Raw genomic sequence first — 27,225 nt, 5'->3', positions numbered from 1 at the left:
TTTTAAAAAAAATCAGTCTAGAACAAAAAGGTACCCACCAGCTGTAACCCAGAGTTTCAGGGGTGTGTGCTCTAAGGAGCCACATGCCTTTGTCACAGGAAGACAAATGTCGTGTGTGCAGCATCACTCACAAAAGTGAGATTTAGAAATAGCCCAGTGGTACCAGGATCACATCTGTGCAGACACCGACATCTGTCCTACAGTTTAAGATGGATGGGCCTGATCGCATGCCCCAACAGGGGGAAATCTGGAAAACAGTGTTGAATGATAAACTCATGTGCCAGGGGCTATTTGCTGTATGGTGTGGTCCACAGGGCAGTAAGAACACATGAACAATATTCATTTGTCATGGGCAACACATCTGCCTATGGACAGAAAAGGTATATGCCCCATTCTTTTTCCTGGGAGGGAGGGAGGATGTAAGGTTGCTGGGGGAGGCAGACTTCAGTTGTAATTACTACAATCACTGAAAAAACAAAACAAAACAAAACAAAACTCTTAGTAACCGAGAGAAAATGTGAGTAGGCAGCATCTTCTTCGATATCCGTAACTTTCTTTTTGAGTTCTTCATAAGTTTAAATTTTAAAATGTAAAGCCCTGGTCACTGCTCCTAAGTAAGGAAACATAAAATATGAAAGTCCTACCCCCCAGGAAAAGGCCTTGAGAGCAGTTTCTTGATGGTTGTGTATGCTGTGGGTGTTTACACGTGGGGGTCTGTGTGCATGTGTTTTATTGTTTTGAAGAATCCTTGCATATTTTTTGTCACCTGCTTTTTTATGTGCCCTGCCTCTTAGCCCTTTCTTCTCACCACACTCTAAGTCTTTGTCATTCAATCATGTAGATTTACCATAAAGTGTGAAGTCCCCAAGTGACAGGCATTACTCAGATAATTTTTAAGATGTGGAATAATTAAAATCCCTAAATTTGTGTGTTGGTTAGTTAGTTAGTTTGTTGTTTGTTTGTTTTTAAGACAGAGTTTCTCTGTGTAGCCTTGGCTGTCCTGGACTTGCTTTGTACACCAGGCTGACTGGCCTTGAACTCACAGCAATCTGCCTGCCTCTGCCTCCCAGAATGATGGGATTAAAGATGTGCCCCACCATGCCCAGCTATATTGGGTCTTTTTATATGTTGGGTATTTTGACAGAACAAATTCTTTTTTATTATTTTTTATATTAATTACACTTTATTCACTTTGTATCCCAGCTGTAGCGCCTTCCTCCACCCCTCCCAATCTCACCCTCCCTCCCTCATCTCCTCCTATGGCCCTCTCCAAGTCCTCAGATAGGGGACATCTTCCTAAAGAGCTAGCCCCTGAGTTCATGTCAGAGACAGTCCTTGTTCCCCTTACTAGGAAACCTACTTGGATACTGAGATCCATGGGCTACATCTGAGCAGGGGTTCTAGGTTATATCCATGAATGGTCCTTGGTTGGAGTATTAGTCCCAGAAAAGACCCCTGTGCCCAGATATTTTGGTTACAAAACAAATTCTTAGGACAGAAAATAATAAATCATAGAGATTCATTGTATATTTGTTTTTTTTTTTATTCCCTCCAATCTAGGCATGAATTGGAAATTCTTCTCCCAAAGTGGGAATTAGTGCAGTTTGTATACTGGAAAAGAATGAAAAGAATGCTTAAAATTAAAATTACTATTACAGTCATGTTGGTGTTTGACAAGGCCTTACTCATTATGTAAACAAAACTGGCCTCAAATTTCTGGCAGCCTCCTGCCTCAGCATCTCAAATACTGGAGGTACAGGTATATATGGTCCTATAAAATTATTTCTTATATTTAAAATGTCACTAGTTTTAGCAGAGAGAGTGAGCATGAAATAGCTTGAGAGAGATGGAGAGAGAGGAAAAGGAGGAAGAGAAAGAAAGAGAGGGAAGGAGACAGACATATAGAGAGAGGTGGGGGACGGACAGAGGTGGAAAGAGACAGAGAGCAAGAGAAACACAATAAAGCTGTTTTCAAAACAATCCTGGTTTCCCTAGAGCTGTGCTGATGAATCAGTTTGAAAAACAGCTGACTTGTATGTGAGGCAGACTCACAGACACAACCCATTATAGCTATTTCCTGGCCATTGGAGATGAAAACTTCTGAGCCTTAGCATATTTGATGCAGTAAAAGAAGGGGTTCAGCCCCTCTCTGAGTTCTCACTAAGAGAAACCAACCTTGCATAAATGGCCTATTCTAAGATAGTTTGTCAAGTAGGCCCTTTTCTTAACCCTCTGAAACCAGCTGATCCCCCACCAACTTCCCTGTGATTTCCCAACCCTGACATCTTCTGAGTCTTGGATTGGTATGGGTGACCTGGACCAGCACTATTTGAAGACTTTTTAAAGCAGCATTGTGGCTCTGTTGCTGATCTTCTGAACAAGATCCAGAATGTTTCAGGCAGGGATGATGGATGCCATGTGCTGCAGAAATAGACTTTCACTCTCCTGGGGCTTCACACTAGATGTGCTCCCTCTTGAGCGAATAAGAATCCAAGTACTACAGCTGCCATCCAGCTGTACCTCTGTATCACAGTTGCGTCTGTGACCCAACTTCTGGAAAGTGCTCACATCAGTACCATCCCCACTCCACTTACTCTGCCCTCACGCACTCCCCCTGCCTCTGAGGCAGAGCTTGGGGCTCTGAGACCTCTGCAGCCTGCTCAGCTCCTGGACACTGACACTCAGCCCTACACACATTGCCTATTTAGATAGCTCTTCCCTTGAGATGTTTTCAGTGTCCTCAGTCCACTCCCCCTCCTCCACCTAGCTAATAAAACTCCAAGGTGCCCTGGAGTTGTTGTCTTAACCCTTTAAAACCTGTATTCTCCCCTAAATAGCATCATCTCCTGTGGATCCACATAGAGGTCAGTGCATCAAAGCTTTATCTCAGCCCTGGGTATCCCATCCATTTTGCAGACCCCACTCACCTATGTAAGACTGCAGAAGTACTAACCAGGGCCCTATTCAAAAATCACCCTTCTCTCTTCCTCCACAGTTCTGCCATCATTTCTAACTAAATTTCTTTTGGGATTCTTTGCTTACTTAAACTCATATGGCAGTTGTTTTTGTTGTTGAGAAAAGTTTTCAGTATTTCTGAGAAATTGTTTTGTTGAGAACTGCAAAAAGGAAGTAGAAAAAATTCTGAAGGTGTTAACTCAGTAAGTTAACTTGATATTTCAGTTTTTAAAAATAAAACAAGGGCTGGGCACAGGTGATGCACACCTTTAATCCTGGCACTTGGGAGGCAGAGGCAAGCTGATTTCTCAGTTCAAGGTGAGCCTGGTCTACAGAGTGATTTCTAGGATGGTTACACAGATAAGCCCTGTCATTGATAGATAGATGGAGGCCAGGCTAGGGTCCACACACACCATATGTGTTAACTTATCCGCCCAGCAAGTCTGCAAAGTGACTTCTGTTAGCACGCCTACATCACAGGCGAGCATGGAGAAGTGATGTAGCTACTCCAAGGCAAGCTAGTAGATGCCAAAGCCAGAATTCACATTAGGCTGTTGTTCTCTTGCCTGCTAAGGACAAAGGAGATTCCTGAGTCCTGTCTTCCCAAGAGTAACTATCATGCTTTGCCACCCCTTTATTCTACCGCCACCCATTGAACCACAAGGAAGTCAGACCCCCCTTACTTCTCTGTACTGTCTCTATAGCCCAAGTCATTCCAAGTAGAACTGCCATTCTCTGCCCATCCCCCAGCCAGGTGATGGTAATTTCTGCAGGGCTCTGCCCCCTTAGCTTTCTTAGGACGTTCTCATAGGCAGACCCAATACCATCACGTCATCACTGACATGTGTGTCAGTCTCTTGAGCTAAACTGAATACTGCCTGAGCACAGAGACACTGCCTCTTTCCTAGGCATGTCTGTATGCCCTGGATTGGCACATGGCACCTGTTCCAAACTAACCCCCTGGCTGGTTTATGGTGTACTAGGGTGAATTTGGAGTCTAAATTTGTGAAGAAGGCTTTAAAAAATGTATCAGATGATCCCAAAACAGATTAAGTAACTGGAACAAAGAGAAAAGCACTTTCAAATGTCACCTCTTCAATTAAAACCAGAAACACTTGTCATCTCATTAGCATTAAAATTCTTCAAAGCAGGCAAGAGCATTGCATATTCTCTGTGCATAAACTTGTGATTTGCGTTAACGCAGAGAAACCCCAGTGTTTGTATGAAAACTGGGACACCAGCATTCTAATTCCATGGCAGCTGGTCCTGCTAGTCCCTTCCTTTCATAACTACAAAGGAAGCTGTCACTTGGAAGGAGCCTAGTCTGAAAAAGAATTTTAAAAGGTGGTTTAGTTTATCAAATACAGATTCAGCTTAAGAGAATAAATTAAAAGAAAACTTCCAAAACACTTACCTCATCCTATTACCTTCTCTTTTTTTTCACAGCTCCTAACAAAACAGTTTCTCAAAAATACTGAAAACTCTTAGCAAGAAAAAAAATGCCATATGTAGAAGCAAAGAGCCTCATATTTACTTAGAAGAAGAAAGTCGACGTTGAATAGGGAACTGGGCTGCTGTTCTGTAGAGGGGAGGAGGGGGCTGGATCTTGCAGCTGTCTTCTTCAATATGCAATAATGAATCATTATTACCGTTTTGCAAACTAGCATAACTTATACAAACTTGTCAATTATTACATCCCGTAGGCAAACTCGAAAACTACGTGATGCTGAACAAGAGAGAGATCGAACGCTGCTTAAGACCATCATAAAGGTCTGGAAAGAGATGAAGTCATTACGAGAGTTCCAGAGGTTTACAAACACGCCCCTGAAGCTCGTCCTGAGAAAGTGAGACTTCGCAAGTATCAGTTTATTGGGCTGTATCATACATCAAGAAAGACATGTAGTGCAGAGATACTGTTTAAAAACTACCAGCACACAGCATCAGCCCTGTAGCTGCTTCCCAGGCTGAGAAATAGAGCATTGCAGACACCTAACATCTCCCATGCCTTTCTCCAGCCACAGTTAACAGCTGTCTGGACTTCTATGATCATCATTTTCCTGGCTCTGGGTGTAACCCTTAAGAATACACATTTTAATAATGTTTGTATTCCACTTTTATAGAATCAATGTGTAAATGCAGTTACTTCTTTGTGCTCTGTATATTTCCAAGATTGATGGTGTGCAGCTATAGTTTTGTTTTATAAAATCCTACTGTAGGTGCTGAGGAGGTGTCTCAGTTGAGAGAATGCTTGCAGCATAAGCATGGAGACCTTAGTTCAGGTCCCTAGCACCTATGACAAAAGCCAGGTGTGCTTGCACAAGTCTGGAATTCTAGTGCTTGGGAGTGAGGATGGGGGGGGGGGTAACAGATGGATCCCAGAGGTCCCTGGCTGGCTAGCCAGTCTAGCCAGCTGATGAGAGCCAAGTTCAGGAAGAGAGGCTGTCTCAAAAGATAAAACTGAGAACAATAGGACACTCAACATCTATCTCTAGCTTCCACATACACCACAAACTACATTACATATAGTTTCAGACTTGCCTTTCAGTGTACACAGGTTTCCAGACATGTCCCTAGAAGGGAAATTGTTGAGTCCTAGGAGACACATTTCTCCCGCTTGACATGCTGACTCCGAATGCACTCAAGAGGGGTGATGCCCCTTAATACTTTCACCAGGATCCTTGTCACCTAGTTGGTGACAAACACCTGCTGGCATAATTTCTATTTCCCTGTTTTCTCATAATGGTGGGGTTATTAAACCTCCTTTACCTGTTTGTAATTTGCATGAGTTCTTAAGTTAACTGGAACCTCAACTTATTCAAGAAATGTACTGCAGGTACCCATGACCTCTCTGTGATCTGGAGCTATCCCCTCTCCCTTCCTTCCCAACCTTTTCCCTCCATCCTTCCCTAGCCCTCTCCCTCCCCTTTTTCCTCTAAAGAAAAAAGGTTTGGATTTTTTGTTTTGTTTTGTTTTTGTTTTTTCAATAAGAGTTTCTTTGTGTACCCCTAGCTGTCCTAGAAGTTTCTCTCTGTAGACCAGGCTGGCTTTGAACTCCCAGAGATCCACCACCTCTGCCTCTAAAGAGGAAGTTTTGATTTTAAAACAATAGAGTATATTGATATTTCTTGTTTGGTACTTTCTATCTTCTGTTTCATACAGATAACTACTTCAGCATCTCCTCTAGTCTTTATAGTTCTGTGTTTCCCATCTCTTTCTCAATTTGTTTTCAATTGTTCCTTGTTTGTAGACAGGAAAGGTATGCTTTGGTGACATGTGTGATTCCTAATTCATGAGAAGTCTATACGTTTTTATGAGTGTGGTTTATTGCCTCATCACTGTGCTGTCAATTTCCATGAAGAGCAGCCCTGCAGCTGGTATTGGTCCCTTTCTGGGTGTTTCTTTGGGGTAAATGGTGTACACACGTGTGTGCGTGTGTGAAAAGTAAGAAACTGAGGAAATTATCTAACACTTTGTTTAACAACAGATACTTTTAATGGAGAAGCTGTAATTGTCCAAAACTTAAACCATATGTAACTTGTTCAGGGCAACTTCAAGTGTGATTTTTCTTTGAGTCTTGCCACATTGGGAATATGCCAGGCTGACTTGAGTATAACTTGTATGTTATATGCCACTCAGGAGTCTAACCAGGTATGAATGTAGAAAAAGGCTCCTGGTACATAAGCAGGGAACCTTCACATCTATTTTAACCCAGGACTGTCTTAGTTAGAGTTTCATTGCTTTTATGAAGAGACAGTAAGGCCATGGCAATTCTTATAAAGGCAAACATTTAATTGAGACTGGCTTCCAGTTTCAGAGGATTAGTTCTTTATCATCATGGCAGGAAGCAGACGGAAATGGTGCTGGAGGAGCCGAGAGTTCTACATCTTGATTTGCAGACAACAGAAGAAAACTGTATGTGACACTGGTCATGGCTTGAGCATATATAAGATCTCAAAACCCATCTCCAGTCTACTTTCTCCAGCAAGGCCACACCTAGTCCAATAAAGCCACACCTCCTAGAAGTGCCACACGGGCCAAGTATTCAAACACATGAGTCTGTGGGGGCCAGGGACATACCTATTCAAAGCACCACAAGTACTGTGATGGTGTGCCTCCCACTTCCACAGACTTTTACAAAACACACTGTGAATACACCATGTTGATTGGAATGACTGGTGATGGCTCGCCAACAAAATTATTAGCAAACAACCTGAAATCATCAATCTAAGGGCAGGAGGTGGCTTCAGGGACTCAGTGACAAAGGTATAATAAAACTGTTAAAAATAAATCCTCAGGCACTACAGAGTGAGAACTTACACTGGCAACCCATGGATTCATTTAACCAGAGTGACCCTCTTGCTGAGCGGTCCACAGCTCTTCTACCTGTGTACTCACAGGCAAGTTTGTTAACTCTCTGTGCTAAGGTTTCCTCAGGGGTGGTGACAGCGTGGGGCTCATAGCCTAACACAAGCAACAGTTTTAGAAGAGGCCTTGGCACAGGGCAAGCTCAGCCTTGTATCTACTGTATTACTCTTGTATTACTCTTTTACTTCATTTCAAGAAATAACCAAGATCTGCAAATTCATTTAAAGGGAAAAAGCTGACCAAAAAGTAGACGAGGACACATACGAAGCAGAGATTCAAGCTGAGATCCATGAATTGCTGGAAGAACACATGGAAGAATACACGAAGAAGATGGAAGAATACAGAGCATCTCATCAGCAGTGGAAGGCCTGGAGGAAAGCCCAGGTTTATAAAACACCACTCAGCCTAGAGTAGGGCCGCCTAGGGAGGGCCTCAGAAGGTCAACCCCTGAGACAGGAGGAGGGCCTCTAGACCAGAAGGCCACATGGAGGTCTCCTGCTGGCTCTTCTGTCTCACTCTTACCCACTTGCTGGGGATCAAAAGGGATTGACTTGTTAATATCTTTATCTAAAAAGTCACCCAGACACTGTGCCGTGTTGAGACACTGTATTGATAGTACTGTTTGCAGTCAGTAATGTACAGGCCAAATGTGCGTTTACCATGCACAGCCATTTTAAAAGGTTGGTGGTGCCCCTGATGAATGTTCTGAGGTTGTCTCATTTCAGAGGCCCTGGATGGGGGTCGGGCTTGTCTTTGTTTGTCTCCCCTTTGGGAGAGAACTGGGACACAGGGAAATGCTAAGGACAGGCTGTGGATGGCGGGGGGGAGGGGGTGTCCAAGTCTCTCTGTTTTGAGTACCTGACCCTGAAGGACAGTCCTGGAGACCCGTTTCAAAGCTAGGTTACCTCTTACCCAACAGAGGGCCAAAAAGAAGAAAAGGAAGCAAACAGCAGAAGAACACCCTGAGGAAGAGGAGGATGAGGATCCCTTTCCGGAGGAAGAACCCAAGAAGCCCATCCCCCCAGAGCCCACTGACCCAGCTGTCATAGAGCAGCAGGTGCGGGAGAGAGTGGCCCACAGCAGGAGGAGGCCAGGGGAGCCCACGCTGGTTCCAGAGTTGAGTCTGGCAGGAAATGTGACTCCCAATGACCAGTGTCCCAGGTGAGCACGTTCTAACCATATGTGATATTGGAATGTCCAAGGTACACACTTTCTGACCATTTTCAACACTGGTGTATACTCACACATACCCATATACACACATGAGCACACAGAGAGGTATATGTATAATCATGCTACACCACGTGAACAGAGGAATCAGGCCCTCAATCAGAGGCATGAAGGTGAACCATGTGAAACTGCCCATGTATGCTTACTTTGGCGATTTCTTCGGGTTCCCCTATCTTTGTATCCCAGTTGTCACCCAGGAGCCCTCTCCATAGAGCTGGCTGTGGGAGAAGATCCCCAGTGCAAGTCAGTGCCTGCTCTCCATAGTGGCTGGCTGTACCCATGTCCCCTCCTGAAAGTACAAACACTGGTTTGTCTCTCTCCTTCTTGTTTTCAGCTTTGAGCCAGTTTATGTCTGGATACGTCTAAATTCTGGGGCTGTAAAATATTAGAGCTGATACTCCACTTAATAATGACACAAGCCTTTCTATCAGGGACAGCAAAACACTGTAGGTATACAGCAGTGACTGTTGCACATGAGTATATTTAATGGTGCTAAAATGTGGGTTTAAGAACAGTTGAAATGGTTGGGCATGGAGGTTCATGCCTAAAATGCCAGCACTTGGGAAGTAGAGACAGAAGGATCAGGGGTTCGAGGTCAGCTTCATCAACTCTGTGTCAAAAAAAAAAAAAGTTAAAATGATAAACATTGTTTTACATATTTAAACAAAATAATACTTAATTGCTATATTACCATCTCAAGCACCTATATCTGTTTTTTATTTTAATATCCTAACTGTTTACTTTTGTCAATGCTATTGACTAGCATTTTTGGCAGTGTCTCTGAAAATATATACGATAAAATCAAACCCTACTCTTGAAGGACCTGATGTGCTTTCAAACTTCCTGGCTGTAAGGCTGTTGTACTTCAGCTCTCTCAAAGTGCCAGAATACAATCTTCTGTGATTCAAATGATCTTTGAAAGTAAGACATATCTCTTAATAACTTGCATTCACTGAGCAGTCACCTACTCTTATGAAAACATGAAGGGAAAGCTTAAAGAAAGAGACCTGATCTTACTGCTAAAATGTGCTTCTATATTTTCTGTGTAACACCTATTAGATTAAACACAAGTCATTACTGTTCCTTGCAGTTTGAATTAACTCATCTTTTAAAAGCTTTGTTGTTGTTGTTTATGTGTCCATGTGTGTATGCCACATGTGTGTGGGTCAGAAGAGGGCTTTGGATGAAGGCCCTAGAGCTGGTCTTGCAGGCATTTATGCGCTGCCTGACATGGGTGCTGGTAAGCAAACTCAGGTCCCTAGAATAGCAGGAAGTACTCTTGGCCACTGAGTCATCTCTCTAGTCCTGAATTAATTCCATTTAACAAGGAATACGTTTACTTAAGCTTTTGCTTCATATACAAACATAGGTCTAACTTAAGAAAATTGAAGAGACTGTAGTACAACAGTGACTGGACTCTTGCTTTGTCTCTCATGCCCTTTCAGTGTTATCAGTGGCTTTCTCATTGGATCCATGTCAAAATATTCGACTGTAGCAAGCTCTTCAAGACCTGTCACTGTCTGTGTCAAATGGGAGGCTGATTTGACCAAGAGTTGCCACCCTATCCCTTGTCATGCTCAGGATCCAGTTAACAAATGCAGAGATCCTTAGTTCTCGAACACTAACTGCAGCTGTGTGTGCCCTCACTCTGCAGGGTGGAGGTCTCCAGAAGGGAAGATGTCAGGAGGCGCTCTGTGTACATGAAGGTGGTCTTCAACAGCAAGGAGGTGTCAAGGACTGCGAGCCGGCCACTAGGGGCAGATTTCCGAGTTCACTTCGGACAGATTTTCAATTTGCAAATATTCAACTGGCCAGAGAGCTTAATGCTTCAGGTACATCTGTTAACTATAATCCCTGCCCCAAGAATTTTGTGGTCCCTGAAGTTATCAGATAGTTTTAAATCATCTACAAGCAAAAATAGTTTCAATAGATTCTTAGTTATCAAATGTCTTTTTGTAAAGTCAGTGAAAACAGACAAGTCACCACACTAGGAATCTGAAAAGACTGGTAGGAAACTACTGGGACCAGAGAGCTCCCTAGTTGATTTGCTAAAGCAGTATTTCAATGTGATGCTCTGCCAGGATCTAGATCCTATCATGTTGATAACATTGCTACTACAATGCCCTATCCCAGGGAACTAGAGTAACTGAGATCAGGCTGTACTTGGTCCCAAGCAAGGTGGTTGGGAGGTGGGAATAAGATGGTCTCCCTGGAACTGTAATAAGACAATTCAATTTCCCCGGGCTGGGGCAGACCAGCACAAACACTCACAATATAGACGGCTACCTGAGAACACATTCTATTGCCACCTCTCCTGGCTGAGTCTCTTCTCTGGATTTCAGGTCTATGAAACTATTGGTCACAGTGGTACCACCTTGCTAGCTGAGGTCTTCCTGCCTATCCCTGAGACTACCCTTGTCTCGGGAAGGGCCCCCATTGAAGAGGTGGAGTTCAGCAGTAACCAGATTGTGACACTAGACCACGAGGGAGTCGGAAGTGGTAAGCAAAGCTGATTGCTTTCGGTAGTTCATGGTTTTCACTGTCAGATTTGGATCTATCTTTTTCCATTTCAAAGAGAATTAAAAATTATCACCAAATAATTATAAAATGGGTATGAAAAATTCAAAAGAGGACAGGGATAGTAGCTTACACCTGTGACCCTACTACTCAGAAGGCTGAGGCAGGGGGATTACCACAGTATGAAGTGCAGAATAAGACTCTGCCTCAAAAGCAGTGGGGGGAGAAAGGAAAGAAAGAGGGCCAGCAAGATGGCTCAGCAGGTAAAGGCACTTTGTGCCAAGACTGAGGAACTGAGTCTAATCTCCAGGACCCACATGGTAGACATTCTTTTTAGTCTTTAACAAGTGTTCATAAAATACATGATTGTTTGCCAAGTCTTTTGTTTATGAAAACATGTATGACTACACTACTATAAAGTATTAAAGAGCTTTGATATGCTCTTTGATGCCTTAATCCCACTTGTAACAATCTCTTAGAAAGAAGTAATTTAAAATTAAAATGAAAAATTGTGCATAAAAAAGATATACCACAGTGATATAAATGTATAAGGCTAAAAGATACTAACTTTAATCATTATCTGGAGATTATTCATGAACTTACTCAATTCTAAAATCTAATAAAATATATATGATGGGCCTTCTGGCTCCCTCCAGCATGTTTCTTAATGTCTTTTTAACCTACATAATTTATTTGCTTCTTTCACTTGTAGAATCTTCCAAAGTCACCAGTTCACTCGTTAGCCATATCCAATCACTGAAATCAGTCACTGTGTTCTTCACTTATTTTATTTTTTATCCCCAGAAATTGCTTAATTCCAGTCAGTCTGGTCAGTTCTGAATGCTTTTGTGCTTTTCTTGGACTTTCAATCATTCCTTTTTAATTCTTTTATTCATTCTCATTTACTTTATATCTTTAATCCCAGTGCTCAGGAGTCAGAGGCAGACAGATATCCCTGAATTCTAGATCAACCTGGTCTACATAGCAAATTCCAGGACAGCAAGGGCTACGTATTGAGACTCTGTTCCCCCACTCAATTTTTTTTTCCAAAACTTTCTGATCATTTTAACACCATGCTCCATACTTACTGGCCTAATTCTGCTGCTTCTTAATAGTGGCAGCTTTTTCATTTGTCTGGTAACTTTTTATTCTTTAATTCATACCTGAAGTTTCAACTCAAGAACTCTGTGAGGACCCAATCTAGAAGTCTGGAGACTCAGGCTTAGTTACAGGTGGGATAGTGACAATGGAGCTGACTTCAGGAGCCATGTATCCTGTCTGCACCCATCTTCCTCATTCATACAATGCATCCTTTAATGTTTCATAGGGATTGATATGTAAAGATAAGGGTGCCACCGCAGGGGAACAGTGCTCTTGTCTTATGTTAACAATAGTAACTGGAATTCTAGACAGTAAAGATACCATAGTGCTTGAAAAATCTTCACTTCCTTTAGTTAGCTAAACATAATAGATTTTATCATGAATTTCTAACTTGTGGGAGTCAAAGCTGTGAAACCTTCAGAAACTGAAACGGCTTAACTCTTAGTTTGCCTGTAGCTTGCCACAGTCTTTAACACCTCCCTTTCTTTCCTCAGAGGCATTATACTGAAAGGTTTTTTTTAGTTGTTTATTTTTTTGTTTGTTTGTGTGATTGTTTGTTGGGACAGGGTCTCTCTCTGGGTAGCCCTGGTTATCATGGAACTTGCTATGTAGATGAGGCTGCCCTAGAACTCAGTGATCCAGCGTGCCTGGCCAGCATGCCTTCATGCCTGGCCAGAAAGTGTTTCTAATCAGGCTCCCTTGGCCACAACATGAGAAAGTCCACATCCTTGCCACTCATAGCATAATTTTTCCCTATATCTTCCTTAATATTTTTTCCTGGTGCTTACTGCTCACCAGCATGCTAAGCATTGATCTTATTCACCAGCTCTGTCATGTACATGCAGACACAAACATCATGACATGAGGACTTGTTTCGTTAAAGCCCCCATCAGCTCATTTCTTTTTATTCATTGACATTTGTTTCTTTGCTGCTCAGGTCAGCCTGAAACAAAATAGGAGCTCATGTAAATGTCTTTAATAAATGAACAAATACCTGATTTTGAAAAACTTCATAGAAGAAAGCTGTTATTTTCCCTTATATGTAAAAGAGCCAAGGTTCAGAAAAGTTAAGTAAAGTTTTCAAAGTCCTCACAGCTGTGAAATGGCAGAACCTGGGTACTGCACACTGACAGTCTCAAGGACAGCACACCATGGAAACGCTACTCTGCGCTGTCAGAGAAAACCTAATTCTGTGCAGCTTTATCTGAAAGCTAGTGCCGTGGCTTGGGTCCTGGGCTCCATGTCACCACCCCTACCCCAGATTCCATCTTTCTACCAACACTCTTGCCAGGCCTGGGCTCTCTCCTTTCTAAACACCATCCTGTTGACCTTGATGCTCCCTTAGGCGTGCCCTTCTCCTTTGAAGCTGATGGCAGCAATCAACTGACTCTAATGACCTCGGGGAAAGTGTCCCACAGTGTGGCATGGGCCATTGGAGAAAATGGGATCCCCTTGATCCCTCCACTGTCACAGCAGAACGTTGGATTTCGAAGGTAACATGGCTAGAATGAACTGGTGACCAGTGTCCCCACTGTTACTAGAGATGTGCGGTGGGAGGCATGGGATGTCATGTTCCTTCCTTTTATTCCCAGCTTCCCGTATTTTCCTGGTACTTTTACATTTTTTAAGACAAAATTTAGGATATTAATCACCTGACATATATAGGATGGCCATTGGTGTCAAATATACCAAAAAACAACAACAAAACCCTTACAAAACCAAAAAACAACAACAAACATTTTATTTAATTGTCTCAGAAACTCTATGTGGTCTTCTCTTAACCTCATGAACTGGGAGGTGCACAGCATACAGTTGTTTGTTTCTCTCTCACTAAAGGTTGTTTGACTGGCAGAGCTTGTGGGATATGGGAAATTTCCTGCTGTTCAGCTCCCTTCTGCTGGTAGATCTTAGGTCCTCCTCCAGAGGAAAAGGAGGATCCTGGCTTCCCAGTCTAGTCAGGTGGCCATGTGATGCATGGCTGGCTCAGGCAGGAGACCCACATCCCTCTCTCAGGCTGCCTCTGCCGTCTCCTATAATTACATTATCAGTCGGTCATCTCATCATCCAGGCCATGGTTATCCCATCTCTGAGATAAAAGGATTTAAAAAACCAGAAAGATGCTTTGGTAGGTAAAGGTGTTGTCAAACCTGCATTCAGTTTAATTCTTGGGACCTACATGGCAGACAGGCTTGTCCTTTTTTTCTCCACACAGGGTATACATGCCCATACCCATATGCATGCATATACATGCACAGGCACACACACACACACACACACACACACACACACACATACACACACACACACGAGAGAGAGAGAGAGAGAGAGAGAGAGAGAGAGAGAGAGAGAGAATTATGGATAAAACTGTGGATCTCAATCATAGATAAGATACTTTTCCAAATGACTTCAACACATGGAGAATCAGAATGGGTTTGGCTTTGTCCCTTGAGTGTCCTATGTATCCCCAAACAACCTGCCACAAGTAAATGCAGCCACATGCCAACTCAAGAACCACTCATGATGGAGGCCCGGCTGTCCCCTGCAGCCAGGCATGTTTCTGATCTTCTCATTGGAGTTTAGTGCTGGGGACATCCCCTGCGGCTAAAGTTTTGGCTCCTCTGGAAGTAAAGCAAGGAATGAGCAAGTAAACTGTGATAAATCCCCCCCTTCACCATGCTGAGCATGGATCTCCTTTGAATCCTCTGTCCAAAGCTGCTGTCAAGTAGCTTTTGCTGGGAGGTGAGGCATTCAGGGCTCCCTGGACCACAGGGGCCAAGATGTGACAGGGGGTGGGGAGCAGCAGCATTTCACTGCATTGGACAGATTTGTAGCATTGGGTCACAGATGCACTATTCTATTCCTATTTCTTTATTGCCTTACAAGATATTTAATATTCAAGTAGAGAAAAAAATGGCTCCACAGCAAGCTTCCTCCTGTAGAAGGTAATGAGTCTTGTAGGCGGGCCTGATTGATTTTTCTATTTGTGTTTTGCTGTTTTTCCAGTGCTTTGAAGAGAGCGGATGCCATCTCATCCATTGGCACATCAGGGCTGATGGACATGAAGAAGTTGTCCAAGTGGGCAGCAGAGTCCAAGCTTGACCCCAATGACCCCAACAATGCCCCTTTGATGCAGCTGATCTCGGTCGGTAACATGGCCGGAGAAGTATAAGCCATTTCTAAATTCAGAGATGATAAAATACCCTGCCCTCAGCATGCATTTTCTTTTATAGTTTTCTGCACAGCTGTTTAAGAACGCAAGAGCTGTCACTCACAGTTTTAAATCTTGGCTCTTCCACCTCCCTGGCTGTGAGACACAGTTGAGCATGTACGTCCTGAACCCTGTGCTGCCCTCACAGTGGATCAGGGGAATATAAGCTGATATATATAAAGTCTTAGATGGGCACACAATCCACACACAGTGCATCTAATTAACTTGTTTTGCTATGGTTTCCTGTAGCCTCTGAGAACCCACTAAAGAAAGGTTCTATTTCTCCATTACACAAAGAGGAAACTAACTTTAGACTCAGAGCTGCTTGCGCATGACCATACTGATGATACCAGATCCCACATGCTTTTCCTCTTATGCTTTCAGTACTGATGGGAATTTTATGAAAAACTAATGGTTAAAAAATAAAAGGATGTGATAGATTTTTTTAACCATTAGTTTTTCCACAGAAAAACAAAGCACAGAGATTTCCTATCAATTGGCCTTTCTTCATGGGCCAAGAGTTTCCCTAGCATAAGAGCAGAGTCTCCTCTGCCATCCTATGGTCCCAGAAAGCCGCTGCCCATTTCTCTGTTCTTCCTAAGAGGAGCTGGAAAAGAACCTGGCAAAGAGGCCAGCAATGTCTTCAGGAAGGTAGCTGCTTCTCTGGCTTCTCTGTGGTGTCTGGGAGCTGTCATTCCTGGGCCCTCGAAGTTGGCTGGCCAGTGCCCATCTCTGGCTCACTCTCAGTAACTGAGGCCATGAGATCCTGTTCAGACCGGAGACCCTGATGACCCTGGGGGGTTGCATGAAACCAGCTGACGAGGAGCCTTGGTCTACATGTATGCACACAGGCATTTAAAAGTTGAACACATTTTATCCACATTGAGTAATCTTATTCCATTAGGCACATGGTCAAGGCAACCTGACATACAGCTCTCCCTTTCCCTGTGCATGGCAAGAGTGAAACACAGACACTGAAAGTAAAATTAACTTTTTGGGGGCTTTTTTTTTTTTTTTTTTGGAAAAATGACTTGCAATGATTTAAAAAAATGCAACATCTGCTTACCTCCATTATGTTTTAATACAACTTACCTTTAAACCTGTTGCTCACAAACTATTCAGCATTCCCGGAGCCCAGCACTGGTTTCTTTGGAAAGTATCTGCCCACTCTCTGGAGCCGTGGGTCTCCTTGCTCTTGTAGGTGGCAACCAGTGGAGAATCCTATGTCCCTGACTTCTTCCGATTGGAACAGCTGCAGCAGGAATTCAACTTCATCTCAGAGGAGGAATTAAATAAATCCAAACGGTTCCGGCTTCTCCGTCTTAGAAGCCAAGAAGTGCCAGAATTCCGAAATTATAAACAAATTCCAGTGTATGACCGAGAAATTATGGAAAAGGTATTCCAGGTAAGGGAACTATCTGCTAGGCATTTGGCCAGCTCCTGGATCTGCACCTTGTCACTGCTTTAAGCAATGCTGGTTTCTTTACTGTAGCACAATTAGAATTGTGAAGTTGAACAATGTCTTCTGAGCTAATATCACTAACTATGCCTGCCTTAACCAAGGATCCAACTCTAGTTGAGGACACTAAGTCTGTGCTAAGCACGCTCCAAGAAACAGTGGCAAAGCACAGGGAGACTTTGAACAGCCAAGGCAGGAAGGAAGCCAGAGCCCAGGTGCAGCATCCAAGGGCAATAGAAAATCAAAGGCTCAGCAGAGGACAGATCCCACAGACAGGTGGGACCTGTTGGCCCCTTGAGGAATTATAGAGAGTGGAATGTGTTTGCTGTGTTGGAGCAGGCCACAAAACACAAAGAAGTTTGTGTGTGAGGGCATCAGTGAAAAGGTTCTAAGAAATTATTATGATTTTTCATGGAGAAACTATTATTTAGTTATTCAGGTCTTCCTAGTATTCCTGGCTCTGACCACTGCTGAATTTCCTCAGCTTATCAAATGCAGTTAACTACATTATGAAATCCCTAAAAGTATGAGACTAAGGATGAGATAGGTCAGTGGCTAAGAATACATATTCTCAAAGAGGACTTGAGTTCAGGTCCCAGCATTCAACATCCATTTCAGTTTGTGGGAATGTGATGCTTTCTCTTGAACTACATGGGCAGTAAGCATACACGTGGTACACACACTACATACATACATACATATGTATATGCATGCAAGGAAAACATACATACAAAATAAAATAAACCTAAATTTTTTTTCCTTTTTTTATTTAACTTTTATTAATTACACTTTATTCATTTTGTAACCCCCCATAAGCCCCTCCCTCCCCCCCCTCTCTGCATGCATGCCCCTCCCCAAGTCCACTGATAGGGGAGGTCCTCCTCTCCTTCTTTCTGATCTTAGTCTATCAGTTCTCATCAGAAGTGGCTGCATTGTCAGGGTTCTAGGTTATCTCCATGAATAGTCCTTGGTTGGAGTATGAGTCTCTGGGAAGTTCCCTGTGTTCAGATTTTCTTGTTCTGTTGCTCTCCTTGTGGAGTTCCTGTCCTCTCCAGCTCTTACTATTTCCCACTTTACAAATAAAAGTATGTGGACAGTGGAATGCTTCTGCCTCAAGTTCTCCCAGATGCTAGGGCACCCTTCCATCCTGTCTCCGATGCTGGTGTAGTGGCTTCCTTCTCATTTGCAGACAGGCTTTTCCAGTTGACAACATGATCACCAGTATCACCCAAGTTTGGATCTGTGGACTTTAGCAAATGGAGACAGAGGTGCTCTCCTCTCCCAAGTTCAAAAACCCAGAAGAACATCTCTGAGTCACTGAATCTATGTTAGAAAGCACTGCTGGGCATTCAGCTATGACAGAGAATTTCATACTAGGTAGAATGTGGTAATCTTGAGTGGTACCTACACTATTTTATCAGTAGTTAAAAGGATAATCCTGAGTAGATGAAAGCCAAAAGCATCTGCTACTGTCCTCCCAGCAGCTAAACCAAGCCACCTGTAGCTAGACGCCATGTGCTAACAAATAGTTTTCACAAAAGCTTTTCACTACGTTTATAATCGCTTCACTTAGCACTGATAAGTCGAAACATGCCTAGGGCTTGAGCAAGCTGAGTGGTGAGCTTATTAGTACTCTGAATTACAGCAGCCTCCCTTGTTCTCCATGGTGCCTATTCCTGCCTGTGTGAACACTTTAACTTAAGGAACGGTGCACATTCCAATGGACTTGGGATCATGAGAACTGCATCTGCACCAAAGGTCAGGAGGAAGGCAGAAGAAACATTTAGAATCATGATGTATGACTTAAGCCACAGGTGCTAAATAACTCCCCAACCCCAAGGAAAACATCAGAGAGCATTTTAAAAATCATGACATGATGATGTCTTTTTAATTTTAGGACTATGAGAAACGATTACGAGACAGAAATGTAATTGAAACCAAGGACCACCTGGACACCCACCGGGCCACTGTAGCTAAGTACCTTCAGCAAGTAAGAGAAGTCACTTAAAACTGTCTTCACACGGGGAGGGCCAGCATTTTCAGATGGGAGTGGTTCTGCTTTTATAAATGTCTGTGGCATCTTGGGCAAGCCACTTAGTCTCTACAGGTTTTTTTTTTCCCACACATATAAGTAACTGATTTATAACTATGTTTAGCTCTTGAATATATGAAACTGCTAAGCTATGTGGTTTTCAGTGCTGACTGTTCTAAGTGGGGCGTGTTTACAAGGGACTCCATTTCTGAGCCCTGTCTTTCCATGAGTGCATCCATGTGTGCTGCTTTACAATAACCATTGTAAGAAGAAAAGCAAGAACTTTCAATTCACACTGAACTGCCCTTACACACTAGAAAACTAAAAACTAATTAAAACAGCCTCTTGTTCATGCTTTCCTTCTTCTATTTTTTATCATCTTAAGATTATTTATAAAAAAATGCAGTCTCCCTCTCTAGATTATCTACTCTGACTTATGTAGAAAAAATAATGACTAACAGATAGCAATTAGGAGGGCCTTTATTTCATTTAGAAGGTGAATTATTCTGTATAAATAAAATGTACTAACCAGTAAAATTTTCATCACTGGAACTCCATAAGAACCATTCTGAGCCTTAAGAATTTGTTCTCCAGCAGTGGTGGCACATGCCTTTAATCCCAGCACTCTGGAGGTAGAAACAGGTAGATCTTCGTGAGTTTGAGGCCAGCCTGGTCTATAGAGTGAGTTACCAGGACATCCAGAGCTACACACGGAAACCCTGTCTCAAAAAACAAAACAGTAGTAACATCAAGAACAACAACAAAAGAATTTGTTCTCAACTGTTCATGCTTCAAGCCTGTTCCTATTTTATTGGATTTATTGTTAATATATTCATTCAATAAAATTTTACTATCTTCTCTTTCAAAAACTTTTCAATCTCCTAAAAATATAACAGTGAGCAAAATGAAAACAACCAAACCAGCTGTTGAAAGTCTGCCCTTAAGGAGTTTTCAGTCCAGTGTGTGTGGGCAGGAGTGACTAGAGAGTACACAGAAATAGAAAACTGGCAGGGAGGTGGGGGTGTGAGACAGAGCCCTAGGTGACATGGAATCACTCAAAGAAACAGAGTCAATGGCATTTCAATAACTTGATCACCTTAAGTGATGCTGATTTTTTTTCTCCCAGGTTAGAGAATCAGTGGTGAATCGCTTCCTAACTGCCAAACACCATTTTCTTCTTACTGACTTGGTAGTAGAAGATGAAGTCCCCAATATCAGGTAAAAATAATCAAAGCTACTGTTATTGCTGCCTGTGTTTTATCTTATTCCATTACATGGAGGATGAACGTAAGATTTTGTCAGTATACAGTAGGCGTTAGAAATCTGGGCCAACCCGATTAATGCCTTATGACGGTGTTAGCTGAGGGATTAATATCAGGGCAAATCATCCTTTTTTGTCATGATAGCCCATTCCATCTTCCTCTACTGCCAAATCCATCTCAGCAGCCTTTGTCGTTTCCCATCTCAGCTAAACTAAGTCTGTCAGCCAGTATCCCCTACTGCACGTCCACTTTGCTTTCCTAGTCTCCTGATAACAGGCTTCCCACATACATCTCACACAGAGGAGGTGGTTGCAACCATACCCTCTGGGGTTCTAGGATCCCCTGGATCCCACAGATCCCAGCTTTCTGGCTCTGCTACAGAGCTGAGGTATGTGCTGGTTGAGGGCCACATGGAAAAATGGGTATTTACATGGAAGCTGGGCATTGGCGTCTACAGATATTCTGTCAGGAGTTGAGTGCACGGAAGTAAAAGGATAATTCCCTATAAGAGTAGTCTCATGGGGAGCATTGATCTCATGACCTTCGTGGTGATCAAGCATCTGCTGTTCTGTAAAGATTATTTCTGGAGGCTGAAGAGCTGGCTCAGCAGTTCAGAGCACTTAATGCTCTTCCAGGGGGCCTAACTCAATTTTCCTGCATCCATATAGGGCTCTTCATACCCTCCCGTAATATCTGCCACCATCTCCTAACCTTCATGGGACCATAAACATACCCACACACAGACCCACACATTACACACAGTTAAAAATAAAATAAATCTTCAAAGTTTATTTCCTATGCATGTACTTCCTTTCTCCCATCAAGGCAAGAAAGAAGACATGGTACTATCCACGCAACTCCATTTATGCACTAAAGGGAACAGTGACCTCAGGAATACACGCCAGACCTTTCTCTTTAGTCTAGCAGGTTGTTGGGTATTTTCAGACATAAGAGTTGCAGTTAGAAGAGATGATGATATTTCATGCTGTTTTTTTTCTTTCTTTTCCTTTTTTTTTCTGCTTTACTTTCTGCATTAAGTTCTGAAGGCTCGGGGTATGTTCATTCTTTTTTTTAATTTTCGTTTGTTCTTGTCTTTAAATTAAAATGCTTCCATTTCGAATACTCCCAGTCAACAATGTGCTCATAGGCTAGTTGCTAAGGAGGCATCAATGTCTCACAAGAGCAGTAGTTATATGGAGAGAATTCATTAGCAAGGGGGGAGATGTGTCATGTCAGGATGCCTGGCAAAGCTCTCAGGAACCCATCTTTTGGCTAGGGAGGTGTCCCAGCAGAGCGACTAGAATATAGCTCAAGTTTAAACCCTAATGCTCTTCCTGTACTAAGTAGTCTTCAGCAAATCAAGACACCTACCAGAGTCTTTGGTTTCTTTATATGAAAAGTGTGGTAAATGCAGCTGTAAAGATTAGACCTGTCATTGTAAAATTACTAGTGATCCTCTAGATAATATTGGAATATTTATAAATCATACCTTCTCTGTGTAAGGGGGGGTAGACCCAGTTTGAGCCGTTCCTGGAATCTCCTTAAGAGTCCTTGTGAGAGGGATCTGTGGTGCTCCGATAGCAGCCGCACAGCCATTATCCTCAGCTGGCACATGTCACCTGCAAAAGGCTCAGGCAAGAACCCAGACACCACAGCTGGTGGCTGTTTCCTGTGCGTAATGGCACTGTCACAAATCAGCGTCTAGGCACATGCTTTTGTCTGTTTTCCCACTCAGTTCCTCTTGTCATTCACTGACCTTGCTGCTTTTGTTGGCAGGCAGTGTCTATCTCACAGCCTCTCAGTAAAAGACTGAGAGGATTCCTTTTCTCCCAGTATCTTGCTGCTTCCTTGGCCTGCAGCATAATCTCTCATATCCTGGTCACTACCGTCCCAACAGTTATTCAGTTTAGAGCACCTAATAAGTGCAAGACAGGTGCTAGGGTGCTATGCACCCTTCCTCACTTACCATCTCAACCATTTCAAGATGCTAATATCCTCATTTTACACATGATGAAATTATCTGTTACAAGGCAAAGGGTGGAGCCAGGATTCACACTTAGTTGTGTAGTCTCAGAGAGTAAGAAGCACTATGCAGAAACTTCTCAAGAAGGCCATGTCAGGTAAATGGAGCTGGCTGAAAGCGTTCCCAGGGCTCAGGGGCAGTGCTCCCTCAAGAAGATGCAGCTAGCTCTCTGGAGGAAGTGGCGAGATGAGCTTCAGGGAGAGTAGTGCTGCAGTTGCCTGGCAGGGGTCATGGTGAAAGATGGAGAGCACAATTCATGCTTGAGGGGCTGGTGGACAAGGTCAAGAGCAAGACAGGAGATGCAGATGTGTGTGTTGGGGGTGGGGGGACGGTCACCGACCTGACTTTGCTTCCGCTAATGAGTGGCATGCAATGGGATCACCTCCTACCCCACCTGGCTTGGCAGAATGTTTAGACTCTTCCCACCCTCCTTCAAAGGAGAATTTCTAGGGGTCTCTGGGAGACCTTGGAGCAAAGTTTCTGAGGCCATCTAATAACTTTCTAGACCTTTCTTTTCCAATGTCCTAATGCTGTTCTATAATCATTAGCATTTTGGGCCTAAGCCTTTTCAAGCTGGCAGAACAAAAGCGACCACTGAGGCCACGGAGAAAAGGTCGGAAGAAGGTGACAGCCCAAAACCTGTCTGATGGAGATATTAAGCTGCTGGTGAACATCATCCGGGCTTATGACATTCCTGTGAGAAAACCCACAGTGAGGTGAGAGCCCTAGGAGCCAACCTTATAATGGAATGTGCAGAATCCAAGCCAAGCTGGATATTCTTGAATAGCTGAATAGTTTCTGTGCAGTGGGCCTTGGACATTCTTGCTGAAGCCCCTCCCCTATTGTCTGCAAGTAATGGAGTCAATTTAGGCTCAAGGATGTGGGTGTAGGGAGCATCTTTTACAATCCAAGGGCAAGAGGCACAGCTGAACTATAGGATAAACTGTAGGGATCAAGATGAGTTTCCTGAGTTCTCCTTGTCGCTCCTACTTGCCTCCTTCAGTAGAGAAGCTGGGTGCTAACCAGGGTCAGGTGTTAATAACCCATGGTCTGGCTACCTACAGCAAAGAGACATGGTCCAAGAAATGGGTGTGAGCTGGACAGAAGTGTAATAAGTATCTTTCTGTGGTTCACCTCCATTACCTGTTCAGAAAAATGAGTTATGACGATTGCGGCCCAACTAATATTAGTGGCATGACTATAATGGGGTTGAGTCTGAGGTTTTTTTAATGGAAATAGAAGAACAAAGAATTTTGTGGGTGCTCTTGGTGTAATGGAAGAAAGTAGAACTTGTCCGTTCACTATGTACAGTACCATGGTAGGTCCACTCACATACGGCCTTTCATTTAACTGTCACCACTATTACTATCTCTGTTTTTATCAGGTGGCAAACAAGCAAAGATGGTGTATGTGGCCTGGCCCAGGTCATCCAGCACTATCAGATTCTAGAGAGCGAAGCATCTTTCTCCATCCCTCTGTCCTCTTGCCCCATTATTTTGTCCTGTTTTCCTTTTTCTATTTTGTGTGTATGAATGTGCAGGGGATGTACACATGTGGATGTGAGTGCCCACACTCTTTATGCTTGTGTTCAGAGGCCAGAGGCGGATGTCATGTGTCCTGCTTTATCACTCTACCTCAACCCTCCGACTAAACTTAGAACTAGGCTGGTGGCCAGCTAGCCCCCAGCTGTTCTCCTGTCTCCACTTTCCACAGTGATGGAGTTACAAGTACATGGGCAGTCATCTCTTCAGCTCCGGCCCTTTTCTTTACTAATTCTTCATGTTACAGAACATCTATTGGTATAGTGGAAGGAAACCATAATGAGATGGAGTCAGGGTTCTGCTACAGAGAGGGACTGGAGTTCACATGACTCAGGTACCTTTGAGAGTGGAGGAAAGGGAAAGATATCCTTTCCTCTGCTCTCAGAGATACACGAAGGCCTAGGAAGGGAAGCTGGGGAAGGCTTTGGTAATCATAGGTGCCCCAGCATGAACTAGCACATACTCAAGTCTTTTACATGTCAAGTAGACAGTGGCCACTGTGATGGCTGCCAGCACCACACATCTTTAAAGACGTTATCTCAGTAGATAGGCTTTTCTTGTTATTTACTCCCTTCATACCTTTTCCCTCCCAGCAAGTTCCAGCAACCATCGAGATCCTCAAGAACTTTCAGTGAAAAACAAACTGCTTCCCCCAGCACACACAGCCCACTGCACAATACTGACTACCCCCTTGGCCAGGTAAGAGAACAAGGCTAGGTTTCTGCTTTGAATCTTGCTCTGTGTATCTTTAAGAATCGACTTTATAAGGGCCTTGGATATAGCCAGTTGGTATAGTGCTTGTCTAGCATTCTCAAAGCCCTGGGTTAGATCCTTGGCATTGTATGAACTGAGCGTGGTAGCGCTGCCTATAATCCTTGCACTTGGAAGGTGGAAACAGGAGGATCAGAAGTTCAAGGTCAGAGCAGCACACTTGGCTGCTCCTACAGAGTTCTACTACTCTCCTGGCAACCCACAACCATCTGTAATTCCAGTTCCAGGGGGTGCGATGCCGTCTTCTGGTACCTCTTGCTTGGTACCAGGCATTGTGTTACACACCTTTAGTCCTAACACTGGGTAGGCAGAGAGAGGTGAATCTGGTTTCAAGGCCAGCCAGAATTACGTGGTAAAACCCTACTTCAAAAGGTTAGGAACAAAGAATAATCTTGGTGTAGCACAAACACATGCATTGAAAACAGGCAATTTCTTTTGCAAAATGGGTGTACCGGAACCCAGGCAGGAAGTCCACCTGGGTTTTATGCTAACACAGGTGCTGACTGTGTCTTTTGCCCACTCACAGTCTTCCACAGAAGGGTAGTTTTAAAAGAATCACCAAGGAAATGAAGGAAAAGGGAAGGAATCCAGCTCCAGACCATCAACTTCCAGGAATGCAGGGGAAGGATGGCATTCTGCAAATACATGTTTTACCAGATGGGGGAAATAATTGTTTATTTAAAACAAACTTCAAGGTCATCTTCAGCTCCATAATGAGTCTGTGGCCAGCTTGGTTTGAGTGAGACACCAGCCTCTCCCAAGAAATGGTTGAAGCCGAAGGATATTAGAAGAGAAATTCATCTCCTAGAGATATTTACAATTTTTCAGACATCCTTGAAGAAGAGCTCTGGGATTCAGGCAGCTGTGGCAGCAGACCAGGCCTTGGCCAGTGCTGTTTAGTTGTACATGTGTCTTGTTTTATATTTAAACCCTACCCTCACCTCAAGTTCCCAAGATGATCTGTGAGGCAGTCACTGGATCTTTGTACTTCCCAGTATGACCACACTGAAGAAATCTCCCTTTTCTGCTCTTCACCATTTGAAAATAAATAAATAAATAAATAAATAAATAAATAAATAAAATAAAGATTACCTATAAACTCCTGAACTGCTGGAGCCCGCTGTCAGAGTTGAACAGTTCTTGAGTCAGGAGTGAGGATTGAAAGAAAAATTAATAAACCAACACACTACACATGGGATCTTTCTGAGAGGCTCTAGTAGAAACTAATTGCCTCACTTTATTCCAATAATCCCTTTTTAAGTCAGAGCAAAAGCACCTCAGTACAATGAATGAATTCACAGGGAAGTCAAAACTACTTTACCTCGACCACCTGCCTGTGTGATTCTCACACAAGCAAAAGGTGTGAACTTGACAAAATATCCCACCTGCTGTCTCCAACAAGAGGAGAGAGAGTTGGCAGCCTATCACTGACTCCAGTGAGGACCGGGGAGAAAGCGTGTCTCTCTGCTGAGACCTAAATGAGAAAGCAGCCTGGCAGACCAGCGGCTCCCACTGAACAGACTTCCTGTTTCATTTTCTACTGAAAAATACTATTTAATAAGCATGCTTTACTTTGCCTAAGATAGAGAATATTCACACATTTGATAAGCATAGCTCCTTCTATCAAAAACAAAATAATCAAAACAGACTTGGGGTTTGCTTTTGACTTTCAGGTCTTAGTACGTCCTTTCGTAGAGGTCTCTTTTCAAAGAACAATTTGCCACACAAGTACAGCTGAAGGACCCAATCCCAGCTGGAACGAAGAACTTGAACTTCCATTCAGGTAAGTGGACCACTTCTCTGTGGAGCTGGAGTGGTTGAGGTGAAAAAAGCATCATAGTGTGGAGAATAGAGCCAGAGCCAGCCTCTTGGCTCCTACAGCTGGCTGTGCTCTATGAGTGAAGTTGTCAAGCGTGGTGACAAAAGCCTTTAACCCCAGCACTCAGAAGGCAGAGGCAGGTGGATCTCTGTGAGTTTGAGGCCAGCCTGGTCTATGTAGCAAATTCCAGGCCAGTTGGAGCTACCTACTAAGACTTTATCTAAAAAGAAAAGAAAAGGAAAAAGAGGAAAATCATGCTCTTTCAGAACAGTGTACTTTCCTCAAGTCTCTGACTTCTTAGAGGCCAAAGACTTTTATTCATTTAGTACCCGAAAGGACCTAAATTAACCCTCAACTTCCATGAAGAAGAAATTAAAACCCTTGGAGGAAAGATGGTTTAAAGGCTTCAGAAGTAGCTGTTAGATGTATTCTGTATCCTGTGTGAGAAATCCTTGGAATGAAAGACCAATTTGGTAGGAAATTAGAAGTAATTAAGTCAAAAGAGGGCACAGTCACTACTGTCATAAATGAAACAAGCAATGGACGGTCAGAAACTAAAAAGCAGATGAAGAGTCTCAATCTGTGTGGTCCCCCAGCCTCTAGGCTTGCTGTGGAGGGACATGTTTACACAGGCGGTCCCGGAAAAAATTCTCACCCTTGTATCATTTGACTTCCATGTGGGAAAGTGAGGAGTGGTGGGTGTCATTTCTCCAGCCATAGTCTAGCAGGAAGTTCATGACTGGACGGTGGTCCTCTGGGCAGAGCATTTTCCAAGTACTTAGAAAGTTCCTAACTTTAGTGTTGGCTGGAGCCCTTGTAGCCATTCACCGTGCTACCTCAGGTCCTGGCAGGCAAGTTCCTTGAAAGACTTACTGTGGAGATTTGGGAATACAGGATTTACCAGTACAAGCCAGTGGAGGATTTGGATCTGCAGAACCCAAA

At 43.3% G+C, this 27,225-nt stretch overlaps 1 protein-coding gene across 3 annotated transcripts in view; it reads left to right on the top strand.

Annotated features, from left to right (window-relative positions):
• Window positions 1-27,225, top strand: part of Cc2d2a (coiled-coil and C2 domain containing 2A) — a 77,132-nt gene that overhangs the window by 31,905 nt on the left and 18,002 nt on the right. For 2 of the 3 annotated variants that reach the window (XM_060365372.1, XM_060365371.1), the window contains exons 14-26: window positions 4,659-4,799; window positions 7,548-7,704; window positions 8,240-8,481; window positions 10,205-10,382; window positions 10,893-11,049; window positions 13,514-13,661; window positions 15,172-15,310; window positions 16,578-16,781; window positions 18,733-18,825; window positions 19,994-20,085; window positions 22,701-22,868; window positions 24,287-24,392; window positions 26,138-26,247. In XM_060365372.1, coding sequence (XP_060221355.1) covers window positions 4,659-4,799; window positions 7,548-7,704; window positions 8,240-8,481; window positions 10,205-10,382; window positions 10,893-11,049; window positions 13,514-13,661; window positions 15,172-15,310; window positions 16,578-16,781; window positions 18,733-18,825; window positions 19,994-20,085; window positions 22,701-22,868; window positions 24,287-24,392; window positions 26,138-26,247 — 1,935 coding nt within the window. Of the gene's footprint in view, window positions 1-4,658; window positions 4,800-7,547; window positions 7,705-8,239; window positions 8,482-10,204; window positions 10,383-10,892; window positions 11,050-13,513; window positions 13,662-15,171; window positions 15,311-16,577; window positions 16,782-18,732; window positions 18,826-19,993; window positions 20,086-21,167; window positions 21,183-22,700; window positions 22,869-24,286; window positions 24,393-26,137; window positions 26,248-27,225 lie in introns of all 3 variants that reach the window. The other variant, XM_060365370.1, reaches the window with a different exon arrangement.

Source organism: Meriones unguiculatus, chromosome 12, assembly GCF_030254825.1.
Source record: "Meriones unguiculatus strain TT.TT164.6M chromosome 12, Bangor_MerUng_6.1, whole genome shotgun sequence".
In the NCBI taxonomy this organism is placed as follows: domain Eukaryota; kingdom Metazoa; phylum Chordata; class Mammalia; order Rodentia; family Muridae; genus Meriones; species Meriones unguiculatus.
This window is presented reverse-complemented; position numbering and strand designations above follow the sequence as displayed.